The following is a 19,560-nucleotide window of genomic DNA, read 5'->3' as shown; positions in this document are numbered from 1 at the left end:
AGATTGGTTAGCAAGGTTAGATTTCATGGAACACAGGGAATACTAGCCATTTGGATACAGAATTGGCTCAAAGGTAGAAAGCAGAGGCTGGTAGTGGAGGGTTTTTTCTCAGACTGGAGGCCTATGACCAGTGGAGTTCAGCAAGGATTGATGCTGGGTCCATTACTTTTTGTCATTTATATAAATGATTTGGATTTAAACATAAGAGGTATAGTTAGTAAGTTTGCATGATGACACTAAATTTGGAGGAGCAGTGGACAGCAAAGAAGGTTACCGCAGTGTACAATGGGATCTTGATCAAATGGGCCATTGGGCTGAGGAGTGGCAGATGGAGTTTAATTTAGATAAATGCGAGGTGCTGCACTTTGGTAAAACAGATTTAACAGGACTTTTACTCTTAATGGTAAGGTACTAGGGAGTGTTGCTGAACAAAGAGACCTTGGAGTGCAGGTTCATAGCTCCTTGAAAGTAGATTCACAGGTAAGTAGGATAGTGTAGAAGGCATTTGGTATGCTTTCTTTTATTGGTCAGAGTGTTGAGTATAGAATTAAAAGGTCATGTTGCGGTTGTACAGGACATTGGTTAGGCCACTTTTGTAATATTGTGAGCAATTCTGGTCTTCCAATTGGAAGGATGTTGTGAAGTTTGAAAGGGTTCAGAAAAGATTTACAAGGCTGTTGGCAGGGTTGGAGGATTTGAGCTACACTGAGATACTGAATAGGCTGGGGCTGTTTTCTCTGGAGCTTTGGAGGCTGAGGGATGACCTTCTAGAGCCTTATAAAATCACGAGGGGCATGGATAGGACAAATAGAGAAAGTCTTTTCCCATTGCTGGGTGAGTCCAGAACTAGAGGGCATAGGTTTAGGGTGAGAGGGGAAAGATATCAAAGGGACCTAAGGGGCAACTTTTTCACACACAGGGTGGTGCGTATATGGAATGTGCTGCCAGAGGAAGTGGTGGAGGCTAGTACAATTGCAACATTTAAAATGGAATCTAGATGGGAATAGGAATAGGAAGGGTTCAGATGGATTTGGGCCAAGTGCTGGCAAATGGGACTAGATTAGGTTAGGATATCTGGTCAGCATGGACGAGTTGGACTGAACGGTCTGTTTCCATGCTGCACATCTATATGACTCTGTGGAAAAGATCCTGACAGCTAAACAGCAGAAGTGTTGATTCCAGGAATTCTACCAGTGACTGCAACGCAAATCAGTGAGAACTTCTGGAGTATGAAAAGTCGTCAGGATCTCAGCTGAATCGTTTATTGAAATGATTGGGGCCAATTATAGAATTGCAACTGGCATCACAGCTGAGTTTCACCCAACAGCAAGACAGAATTAACTCCAAGAGCTTCATGTCTGTATCATGCATTTCTCAAAGTCAAGTGGACATAGTGGACTCCAATTTTCTTTCCATCACACAGTGAACTAGGAATCTCTTCTGCCCTTACTGCCTGCTTTTGGCACATGTTCCAAGGATTTACAAGTTGATAATCACCCTGTTTGTTGCATTATGAACTTTTTGACCATCAAGAACTGGGTGTGTAACTCAGGGGCAGGTCTACTTCCCACTGTCACAAAACCACAGTAACAGAGGTTCATAATAATAGGTTCAAGAATCATGATTGGCACTGATAAACCTTGTATAAAATTTCTTTTTCATGGTCTTTCTCCAAGTTTGGAATATTTAGCACAGACCGTGCAAGAGAATGAAGCTTTGTGATTAACATGCTTTTCATTCAATTATCACTTTGTCCAGCTGATAGTGTGCATCCTGCAACGGTTTCAAGGGTAAATCTTCTGGATTTGTAAAAGTTGATCATCGATCTTCTGACATGTAGCAGCTATATCTTTGGCTTTATTATTGTTGCATGAGACCAGATATAAGGAAGAAACTGTGTTGGACACACATGAAAGTAGTTAAACAGACCTCAGAACAAAGTTGTTTAATGGCCAAGGGAGTCTGAAGGCATACTCACTCCTGAAAAACTATAGCAGTGTAGTGTTTCCCTTAATCACTGTATTGTAATGTTGTGATTGATTTTTTTTTGCATTAGTAACCATTCCTGACGCTGTCAAATAATCATAATAGCAGTTTCAGAGCCATAGTTTTTGAGGCAGTCAACATAACTTGTATTAAATCCTGGTGTCATATTTACCCCTTCAAGCTCAACCATGCGTTCCACAGTGGTATAACCAAGACGATCCCCTCAAGAAATTTGATGTTACTTGATTTTAACAAATGATTATTGCAACTAGCATTATGTTTCTAAAATAAAATGAGGAGAAAGAGATCAACTAACCTCTCCCCATCCTCACTCCAGGTTTGTATAATTAAATTTCTGATTTCTTTTTAAAATTCCATTAAAATTACTGAGTCTAAAATATACAAGATGCGTGGACACCATCACTGGACACTTGTGTCTGGTCTTGAATCGGATTTTTGTAGCATCTTATCTCACAGTTGAAAATATCTTGAGAATTCTTCACACAAGTTACTTTTGCAGAGGCTTGCTAGGTAAGTATGGCAGTGGTGCTGCATCAGTCAAGTTCCAATAACTGTAGAAATAGCTGTAGATTCAACTTCTTGTGACAAGTTAGTTGAAGGAAGATTATCAAGCAAGACATTCAAAGAGTTACCAATTCTACTAAGGCTTCTATAGCTTCAGACCGATGCCTTTCCAATTGTAAAACCTCAGGAAATGGGAAACATCTTTGACAGTGCTTCCTCATTTATGCATTGAAAGATCAGCTTCAATTTTGGACTAAAGGGCTGATATTGAACAAGGTCTCACTAGCTTCTGAATCAGAAATAAGTGCTGCAACTGAGTCAAGGTTCTGTATGCTCAATATGGCTTTATTGTGGAAATGGTAGGTGAGATAGGAGAGATGGTGAGCTGAGAGATAAGCCAGGTGAGTCACGAAAGTCACAAGTTACCCTGGTTGTCTATTCACATCCTTAATGTAATTATGCATAAGAACATCAGATATAATTCCCCTCATAGGTTAACATGGATGATTTTGTTTACCAAGTGTTAAAAGCACTGCACTTCTTGATCACATTTGTTACTGCTTTTCATAGTTAAGTACTTTCAAAACAGAATTGTGTAAACACTTGCAAAACAAACTTTACAGGACTATGAGGAAGTAGAGACGTGGAAATGATTAGATGGCAGCTACTTCCTCTCAGAGGCCTTATGTGCTGGGCAGAATGACCTTCTGCTTTACTATATCACTCTATAATTTTAGGAACAGCCAGAGTGCTTACCCCTGAGCCACCTCCGAAGCCTATTTCCCACTTCACAACATCATATCTCCTCACCTCACACCACACCCAAATCTCCTAGTTCGTTATTAAATAATAACATAGTCTCAGGACTCCTGCATTATACATATATGCAATAGAATGACCAATCCTCTTGGTCAAGTAGTATGCTTTAATCTGGTCAAGTAGCTCAGGCAGCATTTGTGTGTAGAGAATGGTGGCTTCCATTATAAATTATAATCTAGTAACCTGGTTGAGGTGGCCAGATAGGATATTTAGAGATAAGGTTGTTGATCAGCATTAAAATAGAAGTATAAAGTATGAACAGACTGAAATTAATGACTTATTAAAATTTGCTGTGGGAAGGAATTAGGTGCAAAGTAAGAAAGAGGCGCTATAAAGACCAGCTGGTACATGTAAGAAATGTAAAGTAGATCAAACCGGAGACAATTAAGAAATACCAAATAACTGCAGATACTAGAAATCAGAAACAAAAACAGAAATTGCTGGGATAACTCAGCAGATCTAGCAGCATCTGTAGAGAGAAAGCAGAGTTCATGTTTTGAGTCCGTTGACTTCTTCAGACTGTGAGACAATGCTATGTTATGACTGTGATATGGGAGTTTTAAACAGCCAGCTATCTTGATCTACGTGGGAGCTATTCATGCAAGTTTAAAAAAAGGTGTGAAGTCCTGCCAAATTATTTTAGATTAGGGCTTTGCAGCTGGTTAGCATGATTCCTTTTTTAACTATGCACTGTAATAAGATGATGAAGGGCAGTCAATCTAAGGCTGAAATTATGATGTCAGGAAGGTGGACTCCTGTCAATGGCTATGGGACAGAATGGTGACATATGGCCTCTGAGTGAACTGAGAATGTTTATCAAAAGAGTTAAGCAGGAATCGTTAATCAAAAGGGATGCCTGGAAAAAAATCAAAACTTACCAGAATCAGCTAACATTGAAGAGAAACGCAAGAGGAGAAGGAAACAATGCATGCTCAAACTAATTTTAGCTTGGATCATGGAGCTAACATCAATTGGACAGCATTTGCATCAAGTTTGGGGCTATTTATAGAATAGAAATATGTGAAAAGAAGTAATTTTTCAAAGAGCATAAAATTGTTTTAAAGTTAGTTATAATGGTGTTGCCGCATCTTTAAATAGGAAAGAAAAGTGGAAGTAGTTAGAAAAGATTTCAAAAGTGGTGATCATTCTTGATAAACTTCAGAACAGTGTGAGGAAGTCACAGATGGGGGAACTGTAGGGTTATGTGATTTTGAAGTTGCTGCATGTAAGCAAGCACTTAGCATGGCGTATCCCATTAGATTTTTTAAAAAATGCTTAGAAGGGGGGAAAATAATCTGATTAAGCCCATTTTTTTTCAGATTGTATGGAATTATGTAGTGGATGAGATTTAGGACCATTTCAACATATCCATAGTTTAGATATAGACCCAAAGAGATTAATTTTCAAATTTGCCAAGGAGGCCAAAATAGGATTTAGCATGTGTTTGCAAATATAAAAGAAGTTTGCAACAAGTTATTGGTATAAAGTGAACAAAGGTTAAAACTTCAAAGATGTAATTTGTGGCCTGTAAAATTTTGGTGAGATTGGGATAAAAGCAGTAATCATACTGTACAAGAGCAGAGTGATTTGGGGTTCAAGGGTCAGAGAGACATTGGATACATCACCTGTAGTAGAGCAGGCACTTTAAAAAGAAATCGAATTAAATTTTAGATTTTATTACAAGTCATACAAGAAAATGTCAGATACTAATGATCCTTTGTAAGATCTTTACACCTCACTACTTATATAGTACTGGGCTTCATCCTTTAGGACAGGGATTAAGACTTTAGGAATGTTACAATGTGGATTCAATAGGATGTCCAGAATAAGGAAATACAAATGTGAAAGAAGAATGAAAGAAATATAGATTATTGATCCATAAATTCATATAAAGCAGGATGGGCGCTTCAACCCATCAAGTCTGCACCAAAATAACCAATACAAGTGTGCGAATCCCACTTTCCTGCACTTGTCCCATATCCTTGTGTATGATTGTAATGAGGTTAGCCAGGTAGATCTCATAGGATATGAGCTCCCTGACTGGGGCTGTTAATCTGTTCCAATCAGGGAGTCCTGGCTGACAGATATAAACAGGAGTGTCAGCCCAGGTGTCTCTGGAGAAGGCGCACACAGTGTCCACCAACACCCTTAAGCTGTTCAGGGAGAGGTGGGCACCACAAGGTGTAGAGTGTTTTATTTCCCCCTCCAACTCTATTTTGATTTCATCCCTGCCCTCCCTTTCACTGTTTGATCACGCAGCATTGCCCTCTGAGAAGGGCACTGCTTGTCACTGGCCACTTGGGTGTTTCCTTTCTTCTTGGTGATGGAAATTGAATAAAGATTTGTACACCTTGTGTCTTTCACCATGTCTCACACCTACACGCACACAGCATGGGTGCTGGGGAAAATAAAAGCACGACCACAGTTAGGCGGTAGTTTGGGGCTATTTTTAAAAAAACAGGAATGTCAAAGAGAAAAAAGGAAAAATTAATAAACAGAAGTGTCAGGGGTTCGGTTCACTCAACTTGTCTGAGGGAGCTGGATCAGTGGCAAGGAGTCTCCACGTGTTAATGGAGGATGACTTGGTGACACGATACTGGACTCTGTGGTACTATTTTATGGTGAATGTTATGATATTTCAAGTTATCATTCGGATATGTTTTAACAGTTATAAGGTTTCCAGCCTCCATTACCATTCCTGGGAGCATATTTCAGATTCTCACCACCTGCTGAGTGAAAAGATGCTCGCTGAATCTCCTGCCCCTTACCCTAAAACGATGCTGTCTTGAGATTGACCCCTCACCACATTGAATACTTGTCCAACTTCTTTCCCCAGAACCAGATTCAGCACTGCTGCAGGAGATTGCATGGTACTAGCTTTTAAAATAATTAAACATTGGGACAGGTGTGATAAGAGTTTTAGAAGCTGGTAGCAAATGTATAGGCTGTAGGATATAATTTCAGATGCAATAGTTGAAACCGAAAACATACAAGCAGTCAAGTTCAACTTAGGATGTTTGGCAAAAGGATATGAAAACAGGTTGGATGCTTGTGATTTTGACTGTTTGCTTGTTTAGTGAGCAAACATTGGCATATTTTTGTTGGGTGAACAGCCTTTTTTCAATTTCTAACTTGTGTATGTTTTGAAGCTAATTAAGTTATTTAGCTGTAATCCTAACAAAATACTTGTGTATTATATATTTAAAATTCATTGGTATATTGTTTCAAATAAATTAATAGCCATTTAATCTGACTGAGTTGTTCAGGTAATGTACGTTTTGAGAAAAAGGAGAAACTCTCAATGAATGAAGAGGCATGCTAGTCAGGTTCCTGTGTTGGCCCCTTCCCCTAATATTCCATTTAATTTCTTTATCATGTTTGTTCTGTGCATTGTGCCTTCTTTGGCTTCTGTGACAGTTTCTCAATGTCTGAGTGTATAAAATATACCTGAATTAGTTGAAATAAGCACTTACTCATAAGTGAACAGATGGGGAACAAGGTTGACATGATCTATGCTATTGATATCTCTAGTCAACCAAGCATTCTGCAATTAAATTGTACTCTTTCAGTTTGTGATGTAGACAGGTTGTCTTGTAATTAAAGTCAATTTCTATTGCTTACAGAGTCCTTTTGCCCTGTGATTTGTGTGAAATATGAGCTATTCCACGTAGTGCACGTGGAGTGAATGCTATTAGAAAGGGAAATGTAACCTCTTATGAACAGATGACAAAGGGTAGCGTGGTTTCTCCCTTTTTGTTTTGTTGTTTGCCTGTAACAGGTTTTTCCATGATATTTTTGCAGTTTGCACTTGTAGAGTTTTACAGTAAAGAAAGAGCTCCCTTCGGCCCATTGTGTCCACACTAATCATCAAACATCTGTCTACTTTGCACCCATTTCCAGCACTTTACCTGTATCCTTGTTTGCTGTTCAGATGTTCACCTAAATAATGCTTTCAGGTAGTGAGTTCCAGATATCTTCTACCCTCTGGGTGAAAAACATCTTTCTTAAAATCCCTCTAAACCTTCTGCCCTTTACCTTAAACCTGCGCCCTATGTTTATTAATCCCTCCAATAAGTGAATTTTGCTTTTCCTATCTATTCTCTTTATGTCTCTCAAACTTTTGAACATGTCAATCATTTGCTCCCGCAGCCTTCTCTGCTCCAAAGAAAACAACCTTAACCTACCTAGTCTGTCTTCATAACTGAAACACTCCAACTCATTCAAATTTCTGCTGAATTTCCTGTGTACCCTCTCTAGAGCAATTACATCCTTCCTATCGTGTGGTGACCAAATATAGTCCTCCAGCTGTAGTCTAATATCATATACAGATACATCATAACCTCTATGTTCTTGTATTCAGTGCTTTGACTAATAAAAACAAGTATCCCATATGCTTTCTTAACCACATTATCTACCTGTCCCGTTTTGTGGGCATGTATACTATGCTTCCTCTGATCCCCTGTACTTCCTAGGATCGTACTCCCATGATTTATATTGTGCTCCCTATTCTTTTTAGTTGTCCCAAATGCAGTACCTCACACTTTTCAGAACTAAGTTCCATTTCCTAATGTTTTGGAATCTTAAAAAAAAATCCCAGTCTTTGCACTCTTGAGAGAGCAGTCCTATGGGCCTTTGCATGATGACAACTTTACTCTTAGATTAAACTAACTTGATAGGGTGATAAAATCTTGAGAGAATGTTTAGCACGGGAGATGAATGGCCACAATTGGAAGATACAGATATTGAATCAAAAAAGAGCGTAGGAATTAGAGACAAGTTAAGGCACAAAGGTGTTTGGTGAGGAGATAATTTAATGCAAGGAGTCTGACAAACAAGACAGATGAGTTGAGGGCACAAACTAAAACATGATGTCATTGTTATCATTGAAATGTGGTTAAGACAGAGGCAGGATTGACATTTCTGAGGTAGTTAAGACTGCGGATGCTGGAAAGTCAGAGTTGATAAAATGGAGAGCTGAAAAAAACACAGCAACTGAAGCAGCATCAGAGGAACATAGAACATAGAACCTTACAGCACAGAACAGGCCCTTCGGCCCTCAGTGTTGCGCCGACCTGTGGAACCAATCTGAAGCCTATGTATCCTATACTATTCCATTTTCATCCATATGTTTATCCAGTGACTATTTAAATGCCCATAAAGTTGGCAAGTGTACTACTGTTGCAGGTAGTGTGTTCCACACCTCTACTACTCTGAATAAAGAAACTACCTCTGACATCTGTCCTATATCTATCACCAGTCAACTTAAAGCTATGACCCCTCATGCTAGCCATCACCATCCGAGGGAAAAGGCTCTCACTGTCCATCTTATCTAAAGCTCTGATTATCTTGTATGTGTCAATTAAGTCACCTCTCAACCTTTTTCTCTCTAACGAAAACAGCCTCAAGACCCCCAGCCTTTCCTCATAAGATTTTCCTTCCAAACCAGGCAACATCCTAGTAAATCTCCTCTGAACCCCTTCCAAAGCTTCCACATCCAGCAAGAGAGTCGATGTTTCAGGCAGGATCCTTCATCAGGATTTACATCTCAACATTCCATAATGGAGGGTCTTCTGGTAAGACAGAGGAGGAGGTAAAACAGGAGGAGGTGTTGCTCTATTGATTAGAGAATCAATTACAACAGGAAGGAGGAATGACCGCCAAGAAGGTCCCTCAAATGAAGCTCTATGGATAAAACCTAAAAATCGAAAAGGAGCAATAATATTGCTGGAAGTGTACTATATACTCCTTAACAATTCAAAAGAAATAGAGTGGATACCTAGGTAAATTTAGAAAAGTGCAAAAGTAATAGGGTAGTGATAGTAAGGGATTTTAACTTCCAAACATTAATTGGGGTAGTCATGATGTGAACTGGTTAGAAGGAGTGGAATTCTTAAAATGTATACAGGAAAGCTTTTAAAGCCAGTACATAGTAGGCCTTACAAGAATTGGGGGCAGTCCAGCATTTAATTTTCAATAATGAAACCAGGCAAGTGATTGAATTATTAGTGGGGAAGCATATTGCAGACAGCGATCATAACTCTGTTAGATCCAAGGTTGTTATGAAGAAAGATAAGGAGTCTGAAATCAAAATTCTCAACTGGAGGAAGGCTGATTTTGTAAAAAGATCAGATCTAATTTGGTTAGAAAGAACTGGAAGCAGATACTATTTAGATAAATCTGTATCAGAGCAGTAGGATACATTCAAGAAGGAAATAGGAAGAATATAGTGCTGCATGTTCCCATAAAGTCAATGGGTACGTTGAACAAATGCAGTAAATCCTCAAAATCAAAGGCTAGACAGGATTCGGTAAAAAGGAAAAGGGAGGCTTATGGCAAATGCAGAGGGGTCAGAAAAGCAGGAGCCATAAAGGAATACATAATGTGTAAAGGAAAACTTAGAAAGAAAATTAGGAGAGGTTAAAAAGGGGCATGAATGAAAAATGGTAAGTAAAATAAAGGAAACTCCAGAGTTGTTTTACAGATACATTAAAGGTAAACTAATCTCTGGGATCTGATCAGGTGTATTCCATGACATTATGGGAAGCTAGGGGACAATTGCAGGGTCCCTAGCAGAGGTATTTGTATCATTGATAGGCACAGGTGAGGTGCCAGAAGATTGGAAGGTGGCTAATGTTGTGCCATTAAATAATAAAGGCTGCAAGGAAAAACCAGGGAGCTGCAGATCAGTGAACCTGCCGTCAGTGGTGGGTAAGATGTTGGAAAGGCAAGGACTGAGTAGGACTAGTCACCAGGGCTTTGTGCATGGGAAATCGTGTCTCACAAACTTCATTGTGTTCTTTGAAGAGGTGACCAAGAAGATGGATGAAGGCAGAGAGTTAGATGTTGTCTACATTGACTTAAGCAAGGCCTTTGAACAAGGTTCACTATGGTAATAGGAAACTTGACATTGGGAAACAGAGGGTAGTGGTAGAGGGCTGTTCGGTCTGGAGGCTCGTGACTAAGCAGTGTGCCGCAAGATGCTGAGTCCACTGTTGTTTGTCATTGATATAAACAATTTGGATGAGAACATTGAAACGTGGTTAGTAAGTTTGAGAATATCGCCAAAAGTGGTAGTATAGAGGAGAGTGAAAAAGATTGTCTAAAAGTACAATGCGATCTTGATCAACTGGGCCGAGGTATGGCAGATAGAATAGAATAGAATAGAATAGAATTTAGATAGATGCGAGGTGTTGCATTTTGGCAAGATAAACCAGAGCAGGACTAAGACAGTTAATAGCAGGCCCCGGGGAGTGTTATCAAGCAGAGAGAGACTGAGGGATGCAGATACATAGTTTCTTGAAAGTGGCATCACAAATAGACAAAGAGGTGAAGAAGAGGTTTGCCAGCAAAAACAGGAATTGCTGGAAAAGCACAGCATGTCTGGCAGCATCAGTGAAGAGAAATAAAAGTTAATGTTTCGGGTCTGGTGACCCCCTTCTTCAGAACTGTTGTTGCCTTTATCAGTCAGAGCATTTTGTACAGCAGTTAAGACATAATGTTCCTGCTGTAAGGCCATGTTTGGGTTACTGTCTACAGTTCTGGCCACCCTCCTACAAGAAGGATGTTATTAAACTGGAAAAGGTGCAAACACGATTTATAAGGATGTTACCAAGACTGGAGTTTGACTTCTAAGAAGAGGCTGGATGGGCTGGGACTTTTTCGCCCTAAAGCATAAGGGGCTGAGAGGTGATCATACAAAGATTTATAAAATCAGAAGGAACATAAATAATCTTCCCAAGATAGAGGGTATAGATTGAAGATAAAAGGGGAAAGATTGAAATGGAACCGGAGGGGCATCTTTTTTACACAAGGTGGTGCATGTATGGATCGAGCTGCCAGAGGTGGTGGTGGAGGCAGGTACAATTACAACATTTAGAAGATATATGAACAGGTACATGGAAAGGAAAGGTTTAGAGGGCTATGGACCGAACACAGGAAAATGAGACGAATTCAGTTTAGGAAACCTTGTTGGCATGGATGTTTTGGGCTGATAGATCTATTTCCGTGCTGTATGTTTTTATGACTCTATAAGTAGGGGGAAAGAGTAGAGCTCATAACGGATCATAGTGTAATATGTACTAGAGAAGAGGTAGAGTTCTAAATAAATAAGTGGGAAGCGATGTGGGTATAAAAGTCATTGTGAGGGACTGTGATACACTTAAGAAAATTGGCATCAACAGAGGGGAGGTTCTGAGTGGTCTGACCAGAGTGTATTACAGCCTCAGCAGTAAATCTCTGCTCTTGTATTCTCACCCTCTTAAAATGATTGCTAACATTGAATTTGCCTTCCTAATTGCTAACTGAACCTGCAGGTTAACCTTAAGAGAACCATGAACTTGGACTCTTAAGTCCCTTGGTGCTTTAGATTCCTGAAGACTTGCCCCATTTAGAAAACAGTTTACGTCTCTACTCTTCCTACCAAAATGCATAACATTGCACTTTCTCACATTATGTTTCATCATTGACATTTTTGCCCACTCTTTCTAGCATGCCCAAGTTCTTCTGCAGCTTCCCCACTTACACAACACTATCTATCGTTGTGTCATCTGCAAACTTAGCAACAATATCCACAATTCCAGATCGTTAATGTACAATGTGAATAGATTAGATTCCCTGCAGTGTGGAAACAGGCCATTTGGCCCAACAAGTCCACACCAACCCTCCAAACAGTAACCCACCCATTTCCCTCTGACTAATGCACCTAACACTATGGACAATTTATCATGACCAATTCATCTGACCTGCACATCTTTGGATTGTGGGAGGAAACCAGAGCACCCGCAGACGCTGGGAGAATGTGCAAACTCCACACAGACAGTTGCCCAAGGTGGGAATCAAACCCAAGTCTCTGGCGCTGTGAGACAGCAGTGCTAACCACTAAGCCACCTTGTCACTAATGTGATATCACTATTTAAGAAAGGTGATAAGGAAAAGCCAGAGAACTATAGACCGGTGAGCCTGACATTGGTGGTGGGCAAGTTGTTAGAGGGAATCCTGAGGGACAGGATTTACATGTATTTGAAATGCATGTATTTACATGCATTGGATGTGACCTATATGGACTTCAATAAGGCATTCAGCAAAGTTCCTCATGGTGGACTGGTTAGCAAGGTTAGATCACGTAGAATAGAGGGAGAACGAGATATTTGGATACAGAACTGTCTCAAAGGTAGAAGAGAGAGGGTTGTGATGGATGGTTGCTTTTCAGACTGGAGACCTGTGACCAGCAGTGTGCCACAACAATTGCTGCTGGATCCACTGCTTTGGAAATTGAACATAGGAGGTTTGGTTATTTAGTTTGCAGATGACACCAAAATTGGAGGTGTAGTGGACAGTGATGTTACCTGAGTACAATGGGATCTTGATCAGATAGGCCAATGGGCTGAGGAGTGGCAATTGGAGTTTAATTTAGATAAATGTGAGGTGCTGCATTTTGGAAACACAAATCAGGGCAGGACTTATGCACTTAATAGTAAGGTCCTGGGGAGTGTTGCTGAACAAAGAGATCTTGGAGTGCAGGTTCATAGTTCCTTGAAGGTGGAGTCACAGATGGGTAAGATAGTGAAGAAGGCATTTGGTATGCTTGCCTTTATTGTTCAGTGCACTGAATATAGGATTTAGGATGGCATGTTGCAGCTGTATAGAACATTGGTTAGACCACTAATGCAATACTATGTGTAATTCTGGACTCCCTGCTATTGGAAGGATGTTGTGAAACTTGAAAAGGTTCAGAAAAGATTTACAAAAATTGGTGCCAGGTTGGAGGATTTGTGCTGAATAGACTGGGGCTGTTTTCCCTGGAGCAACGAAGGCTGAGAGGTGACCTTACAGAGGTTTGTAAAATCACGAGGGGCATGGTTAGGGTAAATAGACTAGGTCTTCTCCCTAGAATGGGGGAGTCCAGAACTAGAGAGCATAGGTTTAGGGCGAGAGGGGAAAGATTTAAAAGGGATCCAAGGGGTAATTTTTTAATGTAGAGGGTGGTGTGTGTATGGATTGACCTGCCAGCAGAATTGGTGGAGGCTGGTACAATTATATAATTTAAAAGACATCTGGATGGGTATATGAATAGGAAGGGTTTGTCGAGATAGGGGCCAAATGCTATCTAATCAGACCTATTACTTTAATCTGATCGACATGGACGAGTTGGACCAATGGATTTGTTTCCTTGCTGTATAGCTGTATGTCTCTATGACCTTCCCTTCATGAAGCTGTGCTGACTCAGCTGTATTTTACCACGCAGTTCCAAATATTCTGTAACCTCATCCTTAATAATGGACTCTAAAATCATACCAATGATTGGGGTCACGCTAACCGGCCTATGATTTCCTGTTTCTGCCTTCCTTACAAAATCCATCTCGTATACATTCTGTGAATTCCTTTTCTTGAGATCTGTTACCAACTTCATTTTCCTTACCAACCTGCATATTGAAGTCAACACCATTGTAATAGTCTCTTTCATACATGCCTTTTCAAACACCTGATTTATTTTCTTCCCCACATCTGATTACTGCTAGGAGGCCTGGACACAACTTCCATCAGGGTCTTTTTTTTTAAAACATCCACAGAGAACTGCAGATAGAGTCATACAGTATGGGTACAGACTTTTTGATCCATGCTGACCAAGTTTCCCAAACTAAACTAGACCCATTTGCCTGTGTTTGACCCATATCCGTCTAAACCTTTCCATTTTATGTACCTGTCCAATTGTCTTTTACATGTTGCAACTGAACTTGCATTGAAAACTTCCTCTGGCAGTTCATTCCACACCCAAACCACACACTATATGGAAAAAATTGCCCCTCAGGTCCCCTGTAAATCTTTCTCCTTTCATCTTAAAATTATGGGCTCTACTTCTGAATTCCCCAACTCTGTACCCCCCATGATTTTTTTTAATGCTCTATATTGTCACTCCTCTATCTTGTATGCTCCTGTGAAAAAAGCTTATCCAGCGTCTTCTTACAACTCAAATTCTCCAGTCCCAGTAACATCCTTGTAAATCATTCTGCACCTGCTCCAATTTAATAATATTTTTCTTATAGCAGAGTGACCAGAACTGTACACAGTACTCAAAGTGGCCTCACCAACATCCTGTATAATTGTAACATGATGTCTCAACTTAATGGCTTGCCTTCATTGCTCAAACCAAATGCCGCCTTTACCACTCTGGCTACCTGTGAAGAAACAAAACCAGAAAATGCTGGAAACATTCAGTAGGTCTGGCAGCATCTGTGGAGAGAAAGCAGAATTCATGTTTTGGGTGCAGTGACCCTTCTTCAGAACTGCTTGTGGCTAGGACCAATTTGATATATATGCAAAAGATGGGGTAGGAGGAGAAGGGAGAAATGAAAGCAACTGGGCAGAAAAAGTAATGGGCAAATCTTAGATCTTAATTTAAGTTTTGAAAATTTCCTATTGGTCTTTTAGTTTGTAACCTGTAGATATTCTCCCTTTTGTCTTCAATCTGAAAATAGCCATTAATAGTCAAATTAGTAGCTGCTACCAACAGTGAACTTGCACCTTTCCTGTGATGTCATTGTTTTCTGTAACCAGAGACTTTTCCCCAGGGCAGGATTGACTGGCACGAGGGGTCATAGTTTAAGATATTAAGAGACAGGTACAAAGGGGACATCAGAGGTAGGTTCTTTACGCAGAGAGTTGTGAATGCATGGAATGTGTTGCCACCAGCGGTGGTGGTGGAAGCAGAGTCATTAGGGACATTTAAGCGACTGCTGGACATGCACATGGACAGCAGTGAATTGAGGGGTGCATAGGTTAGGTTATTTTATTTTACGTCAGGATTAATTCTTGGCACAACATCGTGGGCGGAAGGGCCTGTTCTGTGCTGTACTTTTCTATATTCTATGTTGGGCCTGCAGACCTAGACTTCAATTTATCCTGTAAACCAGACAAACTGAGCCAAATAAACAAAATGGAGAGACACAGACAGGGGAGACAGGATGAAACTTTTCCTTTGGAGGAACGATCAATAACTAGAGGGACGTAGATTTAGCATAAATTGCAGGAGGTTTAGGGGTGATGTGAAGAAACCTTTTTCACTCCAAAGGTGCTGGGAATCTGGAACCCATTCGCAGTAAGGGTGGTCGAGGCAGAATTCCTCATATATTTAGATGTGCACTTGCAATGCCAAGGCATACGAAGTTATGGGCCAAGTGCTGAAAATAGGATTAGAATGGTTAAATGGTTATTTTTGAGCAACTTAGTCCTTTGGGACCGAAGAGTCTTTTTCTGTGCAGTAGACTTCTATGGCTCTATGATAATATAGAGTTGTATGTGGCAAGCAGGGCATTTGGAAATGGAAAGAATAGGCATGTATAAAACAGACTCAATTGTAAAGCAGGATTACAGATAAATCAGTTGCTCCCATGCTGGAACTGAACCAAACTGATTTTAAAGTGATAGTTTGGGAAGCCATTATTTTCATTCAGTCAGCCTTGGACAGAAATGGCATTCAAATTCTTGTTTTGTTTTCCTTGATAGTTGTATCCTTGATTTTCATCTCTCAATAAATAAAAATCAGTCTCAGAAGAGAATAATGAAGAGAAATAACATTGGCAATCATAAAACAGAAAATGCTGGCGTTGTGAAAACATTAGCAGGGCAATGGCACATTGATTGGGCAATATGTGAATTCATGTGGAAGCTGCTTATGGATGTTATTTTGAAGAAGTTGCATAAATCTGAAGAACAGAAAAGAAGCTAGGATGGAACTGTAGAATATACAAGTAAGTAATCATAATAACACCAGGGAAGGATCTATCATGTTGACTGGCTGGTTGGTATTTTTCTGATTCTGCACTTCCGATCAGTTAAAAGGAATGCATTCCATATGACATTTTTTAGTTCTATTTTGTATAGTACTTCCCAATCAATCAAGTTAAAGTTTCAGTGCTAACAAATGCCAGCCTTGTTGGCCCGCATTGTAAAAATATTCAATCAGCTAAATATGTTCTGCACTAGCAGATGTGCATCTGACTTTGGTAGTGTAATTTGTCTACATCCACAGGAAGGTTCCGTTGAATTCTCTATGCCTTCCACAATCCTTTTTCTGTACAGAGAAGGAACAGATTTGAGAATAAAGTTTGGAAAACTCTGGTCTTGGGATCAGGATTGGTGGTATTATCAGCATGTGTAAAATTCATAATCAGCCTTATACAGCCTAATTAAGACATATACCATTTAGTATTTGAGGAAATACAAGCGAACTACATGCATGTTACTCAGCATATTCAATAATGGAAAAGACAATACAATGAAGGATTGATAGTTCAATTACAACTTTGTATTTAAGAATTTAAATGATGAAATGAAAAATAGACTAAAGGAGTCTGACGTTTTCTTTTGTCTTCTCAACAGTCAGATTAGAAGGTGATTTCAATAGCAGTGGTATCTACGTGCCCAGCAGTCTGACCAAGGCAGTAGCTCATCGGCATATTGCAAGGTCAGTATTTCTTTATTGATCTGATTTATATTAAATTAGTCTCATTATATTTTACAGATTTTCACAACTTGAAGATTAATTTGAAGTGTATAATTTAGAGGCTGAGTCTTGCTCTATGTACTGTCTGTGAAGATTGTACATTAATCAATCATGCCTGAATGACAATTGTGTGAAAGGCAGTCCCAAGAGAGAGTAACCTTGTCTGCATTGCTTCTTGTATCACAGTGACTGAAAAGGCAAACCTACATGCAGATGTAACTTGTAGCCCACATTTTGTAAGATGTTGACAAGCCAGTTTGAGTAAGACCATTACTTTTACTATGAAAAGAGAATACCTACTATCTTAAAAGAGTTCCTTTCAGGAGCTGATAAACTTTGACATTTTGGGCAGCAGCATCATCCCGCTTCCTGAGAATTGATTGAAACAGGCGAAAGTAGTTTAATATTTCAGAAAACATGGAAGTGGAGCTGGTTCAGGCTGCTCATTCTTTAGTCTATAGTATTTGTAGTGCATTGGTTAAATTAAGATTCCTGCTGCTGATTGGTCAGCAGCAGAGATTGGATGATTAAGGATAGCTCGATATCATTGATGAGAAGGCTAACAATTTTGGCTGTGATGATGATGATGAGGAGGAGGATGAGGAGGAGGAGGAGGATAAACCTGCATTGCACTCTTGACATGTTATACTGCCAATGCATGATGGGTGAGGTAAGTCTAGATTTGGAGCATTAAGTATTCTGGTTAATAAGTTAAGCGTATTTAACAATAGCTAACATTTTCCATTCACTATACAGGTAGTTCTCCTATAATACAGTAGTTGCATTCCTGTGCGATGCTGTGTTATAGAAAATCATGCAATAAAACTAATGGGGCCTATGGGAAAAACAGGGTTGGGATGAACAACCAAAAATACCAATAAAAATTGAAAGAAAAGTAGTAGTTAGCCTAACACAAATGGTAACATAGTCTAAGTAATTTCATGAATTATTTTAATGAAATAATACAGCAAATTTAACATTAAAATCACTGACTACAGCACTGTATCTTTCACGAAGCTCTTCACCAGAAAGCAAGCGAGCCGACTGACCATGTGATGCCAACACTGAGTCCAGTCCTCTGCACACCATTACACCAAGTGCCAGGGATGGGAATTGCATAACAGCGAATAGGAGTTTGCTTTATAAAATTAAGGTCCACAGTTCATGTTATAGCCAAATCATGTTTAAGAAACGGGTGTTATAGAAAACTGCCTATATTTTAAACAGTTGTTGTTTCTAGAATCTAATGTGTAGGACATAGCCTATTTCCTCATTGTAGACAATTTGTCTGTAAGGATATTGACCATCCTGACCCAGTCTGGCCGAGATATGACTCTAGATCCACATGAATGTTGTTGACTCTTAACTACTTACAAAATGGCCCAGAAAACCAATCTATTAAAGGGCAGTCGGAGATGGAGCGATATGTGCCACCCTTGCCAATAGTGCCCACATCCCTTGTAAGAATTATTTTTTAAAAATGCAAGGCACTTTTAACAAAAGATGATCAATGTTTATAACAAAAGAAACACATTGCTTTCAATAGCCCTTATATAGTATAAAATAAAGATTCAACTCTTTTGACCTCGCCCAAAGCTTACAGATCCTCAAACCTCAGTGAAGGGTTGCCATGTTTTTACTTTAAAGTTCTCTGTTCATTTGATTGTTCCTGTTTCCTGTTTCTTTCTGGAAGATTTCTACAATCAGTTAGTGCTAGCTTCTTTAGTTGCTGTCTCTTCATCAGATCCTGCTATACAGCTCAGTTACTCCTTAACGTATGTTCCTTCAGCACACATTCTCAACAACCAGTCATCCTGTTTAACATCTTAAATCTTCCTTTTTGAAGCTTTATTTCTTAATAACTTCTCAGCCAGTGAGGACTTCTTTTTTCTTTTGCCCTGATCTGACCTTAGTTGTGGGGAAATTGTTGGAGGTGATTATAACTGATAGGATTTATGGACATTTAGAGAGGTAAAAATTGATCAGTATGGTTTTGTGCGGGGAAAATAATGTCTCACAACCTTGCTTGAGATTTTTCAGAAAGTTATCAGAAAGGCTGATAATGGCAGAACAGTAGACATTGCTTATTTGAACTTTAATAAAGCCTTTGATAAGCTTCCCCAAGTTAGGTCATATGGGATTTAGGATGAGCTTGTCAATTGGATATATAATTGGCTTAGCAGCAATAGAAAGAGAGTAATCGTAGATGGTTAGTTTTTGCTGGAAGCCTGTGACCAGCAGTGTTCCACAGGGATTGATTCTGGGTTCTCTTTTGTTTGTCATTTATATAAATGATTTGAATGAGAATTTTGAAGGTATGGTTAGTAACTTTGCAGATGACACCAAAATTGGTGGCATAGTGCACAGTGAAGAAGGTTTGCTAAGATTACAGAAGGTTCTTGATGCAATGAGTCAATGGGCTGAAAAATGGCAGTTGGAGTTTAATCTGGATAATTGCAAGGTGTTGCATTTTGGAACAACAAACAAGGGTAGGGCTTATACAATTAATGGTAGGACCTTGGGTAGTGTTGTAGAACAGAGGGACCCAAGGATGCAAGTGCATAGTTCTTTAAAGTTTGCATTAATAAAGGCATTTGGTACGCCTACCTTCATTGCAGACCCTTTGAGTTGAATATACGAGTTGGGATGTTACATTGAGGTTGTACATGATATTGATGAGACCTCTTCTGGAATACACTGTCCAGTTCTGGTTGGCCAGTTATAGGAAG

General features: G+C 39.5%; 1 protein-coding gene across 1 annotated transcript in view; it reads left to right on the top strand.

The window, feature by feature from the left end:
- Positions 1-19,560, top strand: part of zc3h3 (zinc finger CCCH-type containing 3) — a 278,128-nt gene that overhangs the window by 163,257 nt on the left and 95,311 nt on the right. Inside the window, exon 6 of the mRNA XM_072570014.1 lies at positions 16,708-16,792. Coding sequence (XP_072426115.1) covers positions 16,708-16,792 — 85 coding nt within the window. The remainder of the gene's footprint in view (positions 1-16,707; positions 16,793-19,560) is intronic.

Source organism: Chiloscyllium punctatum, chromosome 5 (assembly GCF_047496795.1).
Source record: "Chiloscyllium punctatum isolate Juve2018m chromosome 5, sChiPun1.3, whole genome shotgun sequence".
NCBI lineage: Eukaryota > Metazoa > Chordata > Chondrichthyes > Orectolobiformes > Hemiscylliidae > Chiloscyllium > Chiloscyllium punctatum.
Note: the sequence above shows the minus strand (reverse complement) of the source record. Positions and strands in the feature narration are given on the sequence as shown.